At 48.5% G+C, this 13,070-nt stretch overlaps 1 protein-coding gene across 1 annotated transcript; it reads right to left on the bottom strand.

The window, feature by feature from the left end:
- Nucleotides 1-218: 218 nt before the first annotated feature.
- Nucleotides 219-5,540, bottom strand: SHISA2 (shisa family member 2). The gene is made up of 2 exons (XM_033051708.1): nt 5,246-5,540; nt 219-3,215 (listed from the first exon to the last, which is right to left on the bottom strand). Exons 1-2 carry the CDS (start codon nt 5,538-5,540, stop codon nt 2,662-2,664), a joined length of 849 nt encoding a protein of 282 aa, XP_032907599.1. The 3' UTR covers nt 219-2,661.
- Nucleotides 5,541-13,070: the final 7,530 nt, after the last annotated feature.

The raw sequence follows: 13,070 nt of genomic DNA, 5'->3' as shown, positions 1-13,070 counted from the left end.
CGACACATCCTCTCAGAACATGCCACATTGGAGCACACTGTTCAGCCATGTAAGTTGTTGGGTTTACTGTTATCCTTTAAAAACACAGCAAAAAGTTCAAACTTTTGGTTTTGCCAGTCTGGAGAGGTGGGCTAGTCAGATGTTCTTTTGTACACACAGGAAAGCAAAGCATTAACTGAAAAAATAAAAACCTTATGACAAAGCAAACAAAACCAAAGTCACACCATAAAGTATTTATTAAGAAACAAAGGAGGCTTTTTTTGTCAGTTGTAAGAAACACTTTAAAGCAAGTGCTCTTTCAAAGATTTAAAAGCTATATCAAATGGTAACATTGGTTTTACATTATTGTACATGACATTTAAAAAAACACCACATCTCACAAAATTCCTTTTATTAGAACTTGGGTTTCTCTGCCTTCAGTTGTAAATTAATTTCTACAGACTTAAATTTAACTTATTCTTTTTTTTTTTTAAACAAGTAAACAATATACAAAGATTCACCTGAATTTTGTAGGTCAGAGGAGGTGTCCTTGCCAGAGCCTGTGCAAGTCAGGCAGTGGTGGGGAGCTGACTTGGTTCACAGCTGGGCACTGGGTCAGGACCACAGGAGGAGCTGCTTGTCTGGTCATGAGCCTTGGCCAGGCTCACCCAGGGCCAAGCACCTCCTGCTCCTGGGGAAGCACAGGCAGCTGCCCCTGTGCCTGATGCCAGCTCAGTGTCCCTGCTGCAACGTGGGCGCTGCAACCTATACTCCCAGAGACCAGAGAGTGCAGGGGGTCCTTCAGAAGCCCGGAGCACCCAGCTCTGGAGCGCCCGCTGCCCTGAAGATCCCCGAGCACCAAGCACCCGACACCTCCAGCAGCCGGGCGCTGCCTTCCCAAACGCACCCAGCCTGCCAGCAGAGGAAGCCAGGTCTCACAAACCTATCCTTCTGTCCAGCTCCTGCACACTGGCTGGGCGATCCCAGCCAGGAACAACAGACCTGGGATAAATTACCTATTCATTTCCCCGTGTCAGTGGCCAAACCATGGCTGCCTGCTGCAGACTGCCTGTGTGTGGCGAGTTTATGAGTAAACCACTGGGTTTGGCAATGCGTCTGCACCTTCTGTGTCATTTAGAAACAGACACACAAAACACAGCATCACAGTTATTGCTACATATTGATACAGTATCAGACAGTAAGAAACCTTTTGTCATCACTAGGCTGGTTACAGTAATTGCTTGGGTTTTGTACAGGGCCTCAAGTCTTCCCTTGCACTCTTTTGGCTGAGGAGCAAATGAGGGAAATGCAGAGGCTACACTTTTTAAGAGACAAAACCAGCCTTGGTTTGCTGCATTTGGGGTGGTATAATTAGGATGATCTGATTGATTGTTGCCTCTTCAACCTGAAGAGGCATTTTCCCCAGATGAAGCAAAGCAGGATGGAGCCAGCAGCTCCAGTGTCGTCTGTGCTGTCTGCCTCTCACCACCTCCATGAGCCCTGTTGACACCACAAGCACCTTCCTCCTTTGGCTGGGCCTTTCTCCTTATTTCTAAATACAGCTGTGCCTCCCTAGTCCTCTGCCACATGGGTAAAGAAGAAAAGAGGATAGATTTCAAAACTCCACCAACCCATTCACATCCCAACTGGGTTCTGTGTAACCCTCTCCCACTCCCACAGGGTAGGGCAGGGGACTTGGAATGGGCTCGTGGGGGACAAGATAAAGTCCATTTTCCTACAGGCAGACTCCAATGTAAGCAGGCTTTGGGGCTAACACCTTTGTGGGCATTCACACGGGTTTCCTGTTTCATGGGAAGTGAGGTTAAATCAGGTGTGTTTGGAAGCACAGTCTGACCTTTGCCTGCCCAGGCAGGTCCAGTTCAGACACTGCCAGCTGTACCAAAAGCTCTGCTGAGTGTCATGAAGAGCAAGCATCTCATACCCTGGTTTTAGTAAAATGTTCACAAATACAGTCTCTGCAAACCACTACTGGGTCCTGATCTTGGCACAAAACCAAATCAAGAAGGTTTCAAGTGCACTGGAAAGAAGAGCAGAATAATTTGCTCTTCTAATTCCTACATAATACAAAGAAAATTGGTCTTTGCAAGACCAAGCCTCTGGTGGCATTTCACCCCAAACTGGTGTGTGTAAGAAGCCATGGGGACTGGTACAGGCTCCTGGCACACAGGGATTGCACTGTTCGGCTCTCAGTTGTGATTGTCTGTAAAGCAACGGGAAATATCATTATGGAGCTGGGAGCAGAGAGGTTTCTGAAGTACTACGGTCTTGTGCAGTGTAACAAAACTCTTTCTAGAATTAATTAGGCAAATACTTGTGACCATGTCATACCTGAAGGGCACTTAACGGCTCTGACATTTATCTCATGAGTACAGTGATCTGAAATACATATGCATTTCCAGCGTAATCCTTCGCCGCCGTAAATCACGCGCTGGAATGAGAGCGTATCTGGCAACGTTAATTCCGAGATATCATCCTTACAGTTCCTGGCAACAGACCCCGATGAAAATAAATGGTTTATAAACACTGTCTGACATGCATGAGCCTTTCAAAATTATTTACAAGTGGTGTTCTGGAAGCTTTGTTCCAAGGAAGTATTTCTCCTCCGTTCAGTTCAGATATTAAAACTGGCTGGGCGGGGATGGGGAGGGGAAGGTGTCAGCACTACACAGTCACAGCTGGGTACATCTTCTGCTCGCTGTTGGTGTGTGGGAAAGGGGACTGGATCTGCCTGTAGCCACTCTGCAGGCTGTCCAGGAAGGGGGGCACCGGGGTCAGCGGCATCGAGTCGTGCTGCACGGCGTAGCCCACGTACTGCGGGTGCAGGTACTGGCCCTGGTGCGGCACGATCTGCGTGGCCTGCTGGCAGTTCAGCACCGAGAAGTTCGTGGGCATGTTGACGTAGACATTATTCATGGTCCCTTCTGACAAGCAGCAGTTGGTCTGGGACCTCGTTGGTGGAGCCCTGGCCCCTGAGTTGGCGCTGGAGCTGGAGCTGGCAGCCGTGCTCGACTGGCGGGAGGAGGAGCCCCGGGAGGTGCTGGCACTTGGGATCATGGGGATCGTCTCCATCAGGCGGGTGCCTGCAGGGGCTCGGCTCTGCTGGGGCTCCTGCTTGGGCCGCAGGCATCTGCAGCAGCAAGCTGCCACCAGTGACCCCAAGATGATGAAGGCGACAAATACAGATCCCACGATAAGGAATGGCACGTAGATGGGCACTGCAACAGCAAGGAAAACATTGTCACTGGGGACCAAGGACAAACATCAGCAGCTCCAGCAGAAGTCTCCCCCTTATCCAAGCAGAGTCCACCTCCTCCCAGCACAGGTTAATACAAGCAGAACATTTTATACCAGAATGATGAAAAGGTCTGCTAAACCAAATGGCTTAAATTTCCCTGCTGTCTAGTTCACAGCAACCAATGCTCCACATTCCATCAAATCGTGTCTCCAATATCCCCTACAGAACAATCAGGTAAAATACAGCTGGGCTTGAACAGTACCATGCTGAAGGCTCAGGATCACAGGGCAGTCAAACCTGGTGCCACATGACATCCCTCTCTGTCACCAGCCCACTCTGGCTATCGTCAGCCTGCTGGAGCAGCGTGACAGCCAGGCAGTGACCAGACAGTAGTCCCAGGGGCTCTGACACCCCACAGTCCTGGGGATGAGTGTCCACCTGTCCTGCACTTCAGCCCTGGGTTTAGGGAGAAACCATAGAGCAGACAGTGCAGAGGCAGCACCATACTCCAAAGGGGCAGCCTTCCTCCTTGTGAGGTCTAACGGAGGGACATCAGGGCAGGAGGACTGAGGGTGGGCAAGGGCTGGAAGCAGAAAGTATGGATGATGCTCACTGGTGGCATCAGGAGCCACCAAGGATGGTAAACACTATCCCTGGAAGAATCTGGGCTACACACACAGATTTCACAAAATACACCTGAGTTAGAAAGGACACACAAGAATCATCGAGTCCAACTCTTAAGTGAATGGCCCATACAGGGATCAGACCCACAATGGTGTAACAAGGGCCATGCTCTATACAACTGAGCTAATCCATTCTCAAGTCCCAGTGAAAAGCCTTTTTCTGTGCCTCAGTAAGAAATCTGCATGGATAAATCCACGAATAACAAAAGGAAGGTGTCTCCCTTCAGTGCTTGTGAATGCTCTCAGCAACATGCCTGGAGTTCATCATTTCCACCAAAACCTGGCAGTTCCAAGACTGAGGCAGGCCTACGGATCCCTGCTTGACCCTGTCTGACCCTGCTAAAGCAGCCACTGCTAATGACCTGCAAGTTAATCAGTGCCAGCACAGGGCAATGGCTCCCAAACCTGCAAAGCAATAAATTCTAAATTAAAAAAATTGTTAAAAATGCATTGTTCTCAGAACTGCAAAGGGGGGTTATCTGTCTGCTCAAGTCAGAACACTTCCTGGCACAGCTGATTACATGAAGTGAGTTATAACCAAAAGGCCCCTTTTCTTCCATCACTTTAGTACTTTTAAACAAAAGGCTGTAAAACATCGCCTCCACTTCTGTGCTTGGTGCTACAGCAGCTCTTGAGCAGGTGCACACACTTGCTCCACGCTGTAATGTGCAAGTTTTCCACGAGTAAACCTGCCCTAATTATAACATCACTTCAGGCTACTTCTCCCACACTCAGCATTTGTGGATGGCAGCAAGGGTGTTGGGGAGCCACCGGGGCTTTTTTTAAACAGCAGTAGAAAGACTTGAGTTTATCCTTGAAATTCAATCTTGTAAAACCAGTCCTAACTGGGGATATCAGAGCTGAAAGAACATACACAATTACAGTGGGGACCAGCCAGAGTCCTTTTGAAATATCCTGTTACTTTCTCTGATCTGCTCACAGGAGTTGTCTCATTTTTCCTTGCCTTTTCAATGGGGAGCTCAGGCATGGCTGAGGAGCCCGTTCAAAGTGGCGGCAGAGCTGTGCCAGGCCGAGACGGCTGGCCCGGGACCCAGGGGAGCGGTGTCACCGGCTCTGACAGAGACGCGGCTGGGATTTCCAGCAGTGAGGGCGGGAAAGGCAGCCTTCAGCTGGGGCACTTCTCCCCGTGGAAAAGCGCCCGACGAGCCTGGCCAGTGCCGACTCCGTCCGTCCTGCCCCACGACTCGACGGAGGAGGGAACCGGCGGACAGAGAGCATCGCCGCAAACCCGCGACGGCTCCCGTGGAGCCGCCGTGCCGGAGACATCCCCGGGCCATCCATCCTCGCCGCGCCGGGGCCGCCTCACCTGCCGCGCCATCGGGGCCGTCCTTGCCGGGGCGGCCGGGCTCGCCGCCGCCCTGCCGCCGGTCGTTGTCGCAGGCGCCCTGGTCCAGACGCGCCTCGGCGCTGGAGCAGCAGTACCGGAGGGCGCAGCTGCCGCAGCAGATGGTGGCGTCGCCGCCGTCGAAGCGCTCGGGGCACTGGAAGCCGTCCCGCCAGCCGCCCTGCCCGTCCAGCCAGCCGTGGCAGTACTCGCCGCTGGCCGCGGCCCCCGCCGGCAGCAGCCAGCCCAGCGCCGCCAGCAGCAGCCAGCCCCGCATGGCGCCGCCGGGGGGGCGGCCGCTCCGTCAGGGGCCCCCCGCGCCGGGGCAGCGCCGCCCGGCCCCCCGGGGCAGGCAGCCGCCGCGCTGCGGGGACTCTGGCCGCGGGTCCCGCCGCCGCCGCATGCCCGGGGCCGGCCCGCGGGGTGCGGAGCCGCCGCCCGGGGCGCACCGGGGGAGCGCCGCTACTCCGCTCTCGCTCCCCGCCGCCTCGCCGCGCCCGTCCGGTCCGCGCCCTCCTCCGCGCCCATGGGCGAGGGACGGCGGGAGCCCGCGATCCTCCCACGGACGGAGCGGGGCGGGCGCGCCCAGCCCGCGCTGCGCTGCTCCCGGTGCGCCCCGTCCGGCGCCGCGACCGCTCCGCCGCTCGGCGCGGGGGGCGCCGCGCCCGCCCTTATAGGCGGCGGGGGGGCGGCCCGGTGCGCATGCGCCCGCCCCGCCCCGCCCGACGGGGCGGCACCAGCGCGCGGGTGGGAGCGCCGCTCCCGGGAGCTCGGGGGGCTCGGGGCTCTCCGCCCGCCCTCCGGGCACCGCCAGCCGCACCGATCCCGCGCCGCGCGTTTGCCCCACGGCTTCCTAAGAGTCAGGGCAGCCGGAGGCCGGGCACAAGGATGCGCACCTTCGGCTGCTGAAGTGTCAAGAGAGTCTCTGGTTTCTCGTTCCCCGTGAGACAGCTGTCGTGACACCACCACAACTCTGACTTACAATGCATTGCATCAAGTAAAACAATACTTATTTTAATAAAAAGGCACAAACGGGAGCTCTGATAAGTGGCATTGGTTTTAAATTCCGCTCTAAAGGCATTTCACTAGGAGGAAGGAGACTGTAAAGTGTTGTGTATTTCTCTCATTCCTTCAAGCTTTTCTTCTTCAATTTAGTTACTGTCCTTCTCCCTCCATCTTCATCCCCTCTTTTGTTCTTATTTCAGCCTGTCTTTGACAGCTACGGGCTTCCACTGAACTGCTGGTCTGGAGCACCGGATTCTGGTCAAATTAGGGACCAGGTAAATGCATTCTGCCCCCTGAGTTTCGCTGCTGCTCCCAGTGAGCTCTTTCCAGCCGTGGCCCATCTGCAGCTCAGCCCATGGTCGGAGCTGTTCCTGCAAGGGCAGGGTGCAGAGGTGGTTCCCACATGCCTTACCTACCTCAGAGAGGATTAGTAACCCAGAGCAGCTAACCTGTGGAAAAGTTTGCACTTATCAAGATGGAAATGGGGCTGCAGCACGGCAGGTTTTACATCACCCAATCAGCCCAGCTGGGTGAACGAGAAGGAACTTGCAGTGAGACTGATGGGGTTTTGGGCTCCATCTCATACCTGGGTAGCAGCTCCCCAGAGCTGGCAGCTCCAGCACGAGGAGCCCACCAGTCCTGGCCAGTGACAGATTTTGTACACTTAGCCCATGTCCCCTACAGCAACCATTGCTCAAGACACCCTCATCAACGATGGGGCACAGGGAGGGAAGGAATTGGAACCATGAGCTCCTGCCAGTGACCTGCCTTTGGATGTCTGGCAGCCACAAGTGACAGCACAGCAGCTGTTAAATGCCTACATTCACAGAGGTCTTCCCGAGAGATCATTTTCCTTAAATTTGGGTTAGACACACATTTTCATAATAGGAAAAGCAGCTTCTTGATTCTTTTACACGTGGCAAGCAAAATACTTTCCCAGCCCCATCCTTTGACTTGATGGTTCACTGATACTCAGTAAGGTGGTTCTCTTTCAATAGCAAAACCAGACTATGAGAAGAGAGGTTAAAAGCAGACTATCTAATCTAATCTGTACTCTAAGTTAGGAGTCTTGATCATAACAAAATGCCAGCACCAGATTCCCTGCAGAGATTATCTGTAACAGGTACTTTATATATATTCAAGCTCAGGATTTGTCTCAACTTGCCTGGATAACAGCAGAGATAATAGTGTACCTCATTATGCTTTTGTGAAACTTAAAACATTTGGTACTTTGCAAAATGCTTTAGATCCTATTTAGCAATAGACTAATTAGTGGCATTTAGGGTGGATTTTTTCACTGTCTTTACAAGCTGATCAGATAATATCCCCTATGATTTAAACTTAAAAGCACATAAAAATCCAGAACCAAAATACGTGGAAACACATAAATATAGCAATAGTCTTTTCTACTCTCCAACTTTTTCACTTGCTTTCCCAAGTCAAGCAATCTCATTATATTAATTCAATCTATTTCAACATAAAATAACCCCACCCCAGATTTTGTAAGGCAAACACATCCCATCAAATTCAGCATAGTGCAGCTTTTAGATATAATTGAAATAACATAGATGCTGGAGTGGGAAAAGATTTTTAAAGCCTACATGTATTCAGTAATGATCACACAGTCTACAAATCTCTATTATCTGCTTAAACTTTCTTTTATTTTTTTTTCTACAAGTCTCTGAATTTGTATTACTACTAGGTGTAGTTTTCTGAGGCCTTAGGGTCAATAGAAATGCTCTTTGTCATTTTCCAGCCAAATGCATGGTCTCAGGAAAGCAAATACAATGTTTTATTTTGGGAATTTGAAGAACTCCCCTGCTGCTCTGCTAGTCCTTAAAAATTGTCTCTCTTAGAGCAGGGAAAATAAGAGTTAAAAGCACCTGTGCTGGTTGTCTGAAAGAGGTGAAGTGCATTTTCCATATAATTTTTAACACTCTGAGCTGCAAACAGCCTGTGCAGCAGTGTAGGGGCTGAGTCCATCTACAATACATTACAGCATCTATAGGACCCAACGTCCAGCTGTGGCACCAGCTGTGTGGGAGCAGTACCTGCACCCCTGCGTGCCTGGGCACAGAGCTGTGGCACAGCTGCCTGTGCCACTGCCCAACCTGGATGCTGATCCTTGAAGGCAGAGCTGATGTGGGATAATGGCCACCATACGTTTAAGTGGCTCTCTAAGACCAGTATCTTCTTACCTTGTAAATTCATTCAGTCACCACATTGATAGACATTCTTCTTATTGTAACAAGGGCATTCTTGCTGTTTTTCTATTACAGTCTCTCTCCAGATGGAAATTTTTCAAAAGTATTTCTGTGCTTTCAGAGCACGGTGCTTTGCTTTCCTAGGGCTGGCATGCCTCATGTGCTAAGATTCTTCACAAACACAACAGCTCCTATTTAAAAAAAAAAAGACAACAGAAATAAGAAAGGCATGAAAAGAGGGATAATACAAAAGTACATCTCTCATTCTGAACAGCTCCTTGTTCAAGAGAGGGGAAAATGAGGACATCCCACCTTGAGTCTGAGCTGCTGAGCCATTTACAGCAAGGTACCACAAATATTTGTTGGGGCTGGCTGTGCCAGCACACATCGGACAGGAAGGAACAAAGAGAAAGAACAAATTAGTGGAAACTGTAACAATAAGTAAGAAACAACAGTGACTATCTTCCCCTTTGGGTGTCTATCCTACAAATTCTCCAAGAAAATTCAGGAACACAGACTTCCCACCTTATTCTGTATCTCTGTTTTGCTAGGAGTCTCTCCTAGGGCCAGGAGAAGGAAAGCCCTGTGACATGACTCTCCAAGCTGCCGTGAGTTTCTGTAGGTATGTAACTGACTCTCGCTGCTAGGGATGTTTTCTTTTCCCTATCATATTTTCAACCCATGCTGTTGTAGCTTGTCATATTCCCTTGACGTTAAGAGAGAACACAAAACTGGCATCAACTTCTATTCTCATTTCTTTTTGACCCACTAGTGATAAAGTTTAGATGGCAGATGGGTACTGTCTTCCCCTTCGGAATTTCTAGTTTCATTCTTGATAGCCTTGTCACTTGAGCAAAAGTGAGATTATCTGCTTTCCACTGCCCATCCCTGGATGCCAAACAGGCATATATATGCACTTGCCTTAGCTCACATACCTACTGTTACATCATTACTTGTCAAACAATTTTGCAACCTTACCAGGAATCTTGAAAATCTGGATTCTGGAATTACTTTGGCTCTACTGTTGTGTCCACAACATTGTAAATCAGAATTGTGAATTAAACATAGCCTGAAGTCTTCAGCTAGAACTCAGCCTCATGGTACTATTGCTAAGATGACTTGGCATGTAAAAGTCAGGCCATGCTTACCACAAGAGATGGATGTTTTATTGCTTTTTCTACACTTCAAAAGCAGAGATTCCTCTTTCTGGTAACACAAAATAAAGGAATTAATTCCGATTATGCAGAGGGTTAGTTAGTTTAAAAACAGTTTGTTTTATTGCTTTCAGGTTTTTTAACTTAGAAACAAATCACCATGGAGTTGAAATCCCTGCATCTTGTCCATTTATCCCAGCAAAGTCACTTCTCAGGCAAAATTGCATTTCCCGCTGCTAAAGCAATGCCTTGCTGCCCCCAAGTGAAGTTAGTGAGAAGAGTAGCGTTACTGAAACTCCACTGTGGAGTTTGTATGGAGAACTGTTGAATTTTAGATCGCAATCCATACTGACAGGTTATACCAACACAATTTCCCAGAAGTTACCAGAAAATATGAGCTTACCTTAGTAGCCTTTCCTTTTCTTCCCACCCTGGTTATTAGGTACCTTTTATGCTAGTGTTCCTGTGGCAAGTATAATTGAAACACCATCAGTACATTTAAGGCTGGAAACGGCCACTCCAATTGTGGTATTGGTTGCATAAGCTGGACTAGTTTTTATTTCTGCTTAGGGAACATATTTAATATCTGCATTTTAAAATACACGTGTACTCATAGCAAAAGGCTTTCTTTTATTGGCTCTCATTTCCTGGAGAATAATTAGATCAAGATGACCCAAGGGAAAAAAAAAATCAAAAAACCCAGTCACAGAATTAGTCAAAGGACTGTAAAAATAGCTTTCAGTGAAGGGATATGAAGTTAGCACACTCCTCAGGGGCTGGGCTGTGAATCTGCAGTGGCTGCACCGGCACCGAGCACATCAGGAGGCACAGCTGAGCTCCTGCTGCGAGTGCTCGCTCTCAGCACACGCCGCAGTGACAGCAGGAATCAGTGCTGGCACCACCTTATCACAGCCAGCACAGACACCTCCCGTATCGCCCGCCTGGCTCCAAAACCACCGCTGTCCTGATAACGGGGCTGGGGGATGCAGCTGAAGGGAGGTGAGCGGGTGACAGAATCTCCGAGTGCTGGGGAATATTTGCCTACAAATTCACGAGTGCAGGAGGAGGCTGTCATTCAGAAAACATCCCCCAGTTTCAACACAGCCCAATCAGAGCAGAACTTTAGGGAGCTTGTTAGCGTTGTCCAGCGACTCAAGACAGCCTTGATTAATACAAATGTCAGGCTCTTCTCCCTCGAGTCTTAGTGCATTGATTTTTGGAGCTTCCACTTGCTGCAGACACAACAGATTGCTGCACAATATATAAAAGCCTGGATACAAAGCTGATGTGCATAGCTTCAAATTGAAAGGGATGCTGTTTTCTTATTGATTTATTACTTCTGCTCCAACCAACCACTCCAGCCACTAGCAAGAAAAGGAAAGAATTCCAGTCTTTTTTTCCCACTCCTCAGACAAGAAACAGAGGAAGAATTACTTGTGGACTAAATCCATCATCCCACTGTCTGCCCTCACAGTGAGGCTGGCCAATTTGACAAGGCATCATTATTAAAAAGTTATTTTAACTAAAAAAAAAGAAAACCCCAGGAAAGTACAGGAATTTTCCACATTCACACTTCAGTTTATGCCATACATAGCACAAAGCATGAGCATTTTATCAAATGCAGGAAGAGAAAACTGAGGATATTTAAAACCAATAATTTACTGTTGTTCACCTCCAAATGCCATAGTGCAAGACAAGGATTTAGGCACCATATAGTGAAAGAAGCATCACCTTGCAGATGTTGCCTTTTATTGCACTTTTTTCCTGTGCAGTGAAATCAGTGAAGTTCCAGCAAGAAAAAAGAGCTTCTTCTCATAGTACAGCTCAACAGGAATTAGTGCAGCTAAATTTGCAGCTTGGGGGTTTATATAGGAATTATTACTGCAGAAATACAAGAAGCAGCAACTTGTGGAAAACTAACAGTATTTATGAGAATATTTTCTAGATCAGGACTTTTTTTATACTGCTTAGAAAAGAAGTAAAGAAGACTGAATTTGTTTGAATCATTCCTATTTTTACTCGACATTATCTAGCCCAGCAAAGAGGCTTTGGAATTTTGTCCCTCTCTCCACTTCCCAGGGCTAACTTTAAATGATACACCCAGCACTATGCAGCAGTGTTAGGTCTTTTTTTTGACATTACTATTTCTGTCACTGGTGGACTTGTATCACCACCCATCTCCCTGAGACCAGGATCTTACCCCATTTTCCCTTCTGCCCCTGTATTTTCCAGCAGCTCCAAAGCCTGGCAAGCCCTGATGCCACCCCAGCGTGGGTATCACCATGACACACGAACAAGCACCAGCTGCTCCAGCACTAGAAATAAGTCATGGGGAAAGGTGATGATGGTGACAATTCTCAAGTGTAAAATGACAAATTACTCAGAGGACCATTTCTACTGCCACAGTCCTTCTGCAGTTCCAGCCTCTTTTTCACATCCCCAGTACAAGCAGGAGGTTGCTATCGGCACTGATAGCATCATCACACCCGGAGCCAACATAAGCCATGTTAAAAGCCTTCCCTTTTCGGTCTCAGAGCAGTGCTCAGTATCAACTTCTCTTTGCCACCATGGGAACTTTGATCTGTGATCCATGCCACATAAGCTTAGTTAGCAGCCAAAGGTCTCCCTGTCCCTTGGAATTAGGCTTGCTTCTGGTTTGGCTGCTGGAGGTATGTGAACATCTGCTTGCTCCTTAGCCAGCAACTAAATAAAATAAGATAAAAAGACAATTCCCATTTGAGATGGAGACAATGTGCATTACTAAGAATTGTTCCCATGGCACTAAGGCTGGCACCTTCCTTCACTATCACTTCTGTCCGTTCACTTTGTCTGACCCAGTGCTAAATAAGAACCCCTGTAGTTGTTAAAGGAGGCAACACTCTGGGTAGCTGTGCCACACACAGCTGCATTGAACAAAGGCGGCACAGTGGTAAGATACAGGCATGCTCATCATCACTCCTCCACATGTTGTCACAAAAAGAGGGGTCTCCAGCAGAGATGCAGAGACGTTCCCACACTATTAAGGACTAACTGTTCACTACCATTGCTTCCATTTAGCATTTGGGCTCACTCATTCTAAACTTCATTTTGAAAGATAGACCTTTTTTCCAGTAAGGACCTTTATCACATCTATCTTACCTTATCCCCAGTCAGAACCACAGTGAAAGTGTTTATTCTCAAAGGTTAGATTCCTTTTATGTGTATGTTAATAAAGAAATAAGGGTAGCCCAAACAGCCAAGGAATGCTAACAGTATTAACAGGATGAGGTTTGGGTGTTTCTTCACTTTAGGGTAGCTTCCACTTAGGTACTTAACCATGGAGTTAATAGACTACCCAACTCCATACAGCTTGTGCATACTTTCTTCCCTAGGGTTTCACTTAATTTGAAGTCTATTCAAGCTGCCTGTTGCCATTTTTTTCCCCCCATGAGAATTTATCCCCTT

Source organism: Catharus ustulatus, chromosome 2 (genome assembly GCF_009819885.2).
Source record: "Catharus ustulatus isolate bCatUst1 chromosome 2, bCatUst1.pri.v2, whole genome shotgun sequence".
Classification (NCBI taxonomy): Eukaryota; Metazoa; Chordata; class Aves; order Passeriformes; family Turdidae; genus Catharus; species Catharus ustulatus.
Note: the sequence above shows the minus strand (reverse complement) of the source record. Positions and strands in the feature narration are given on the sequence as shown.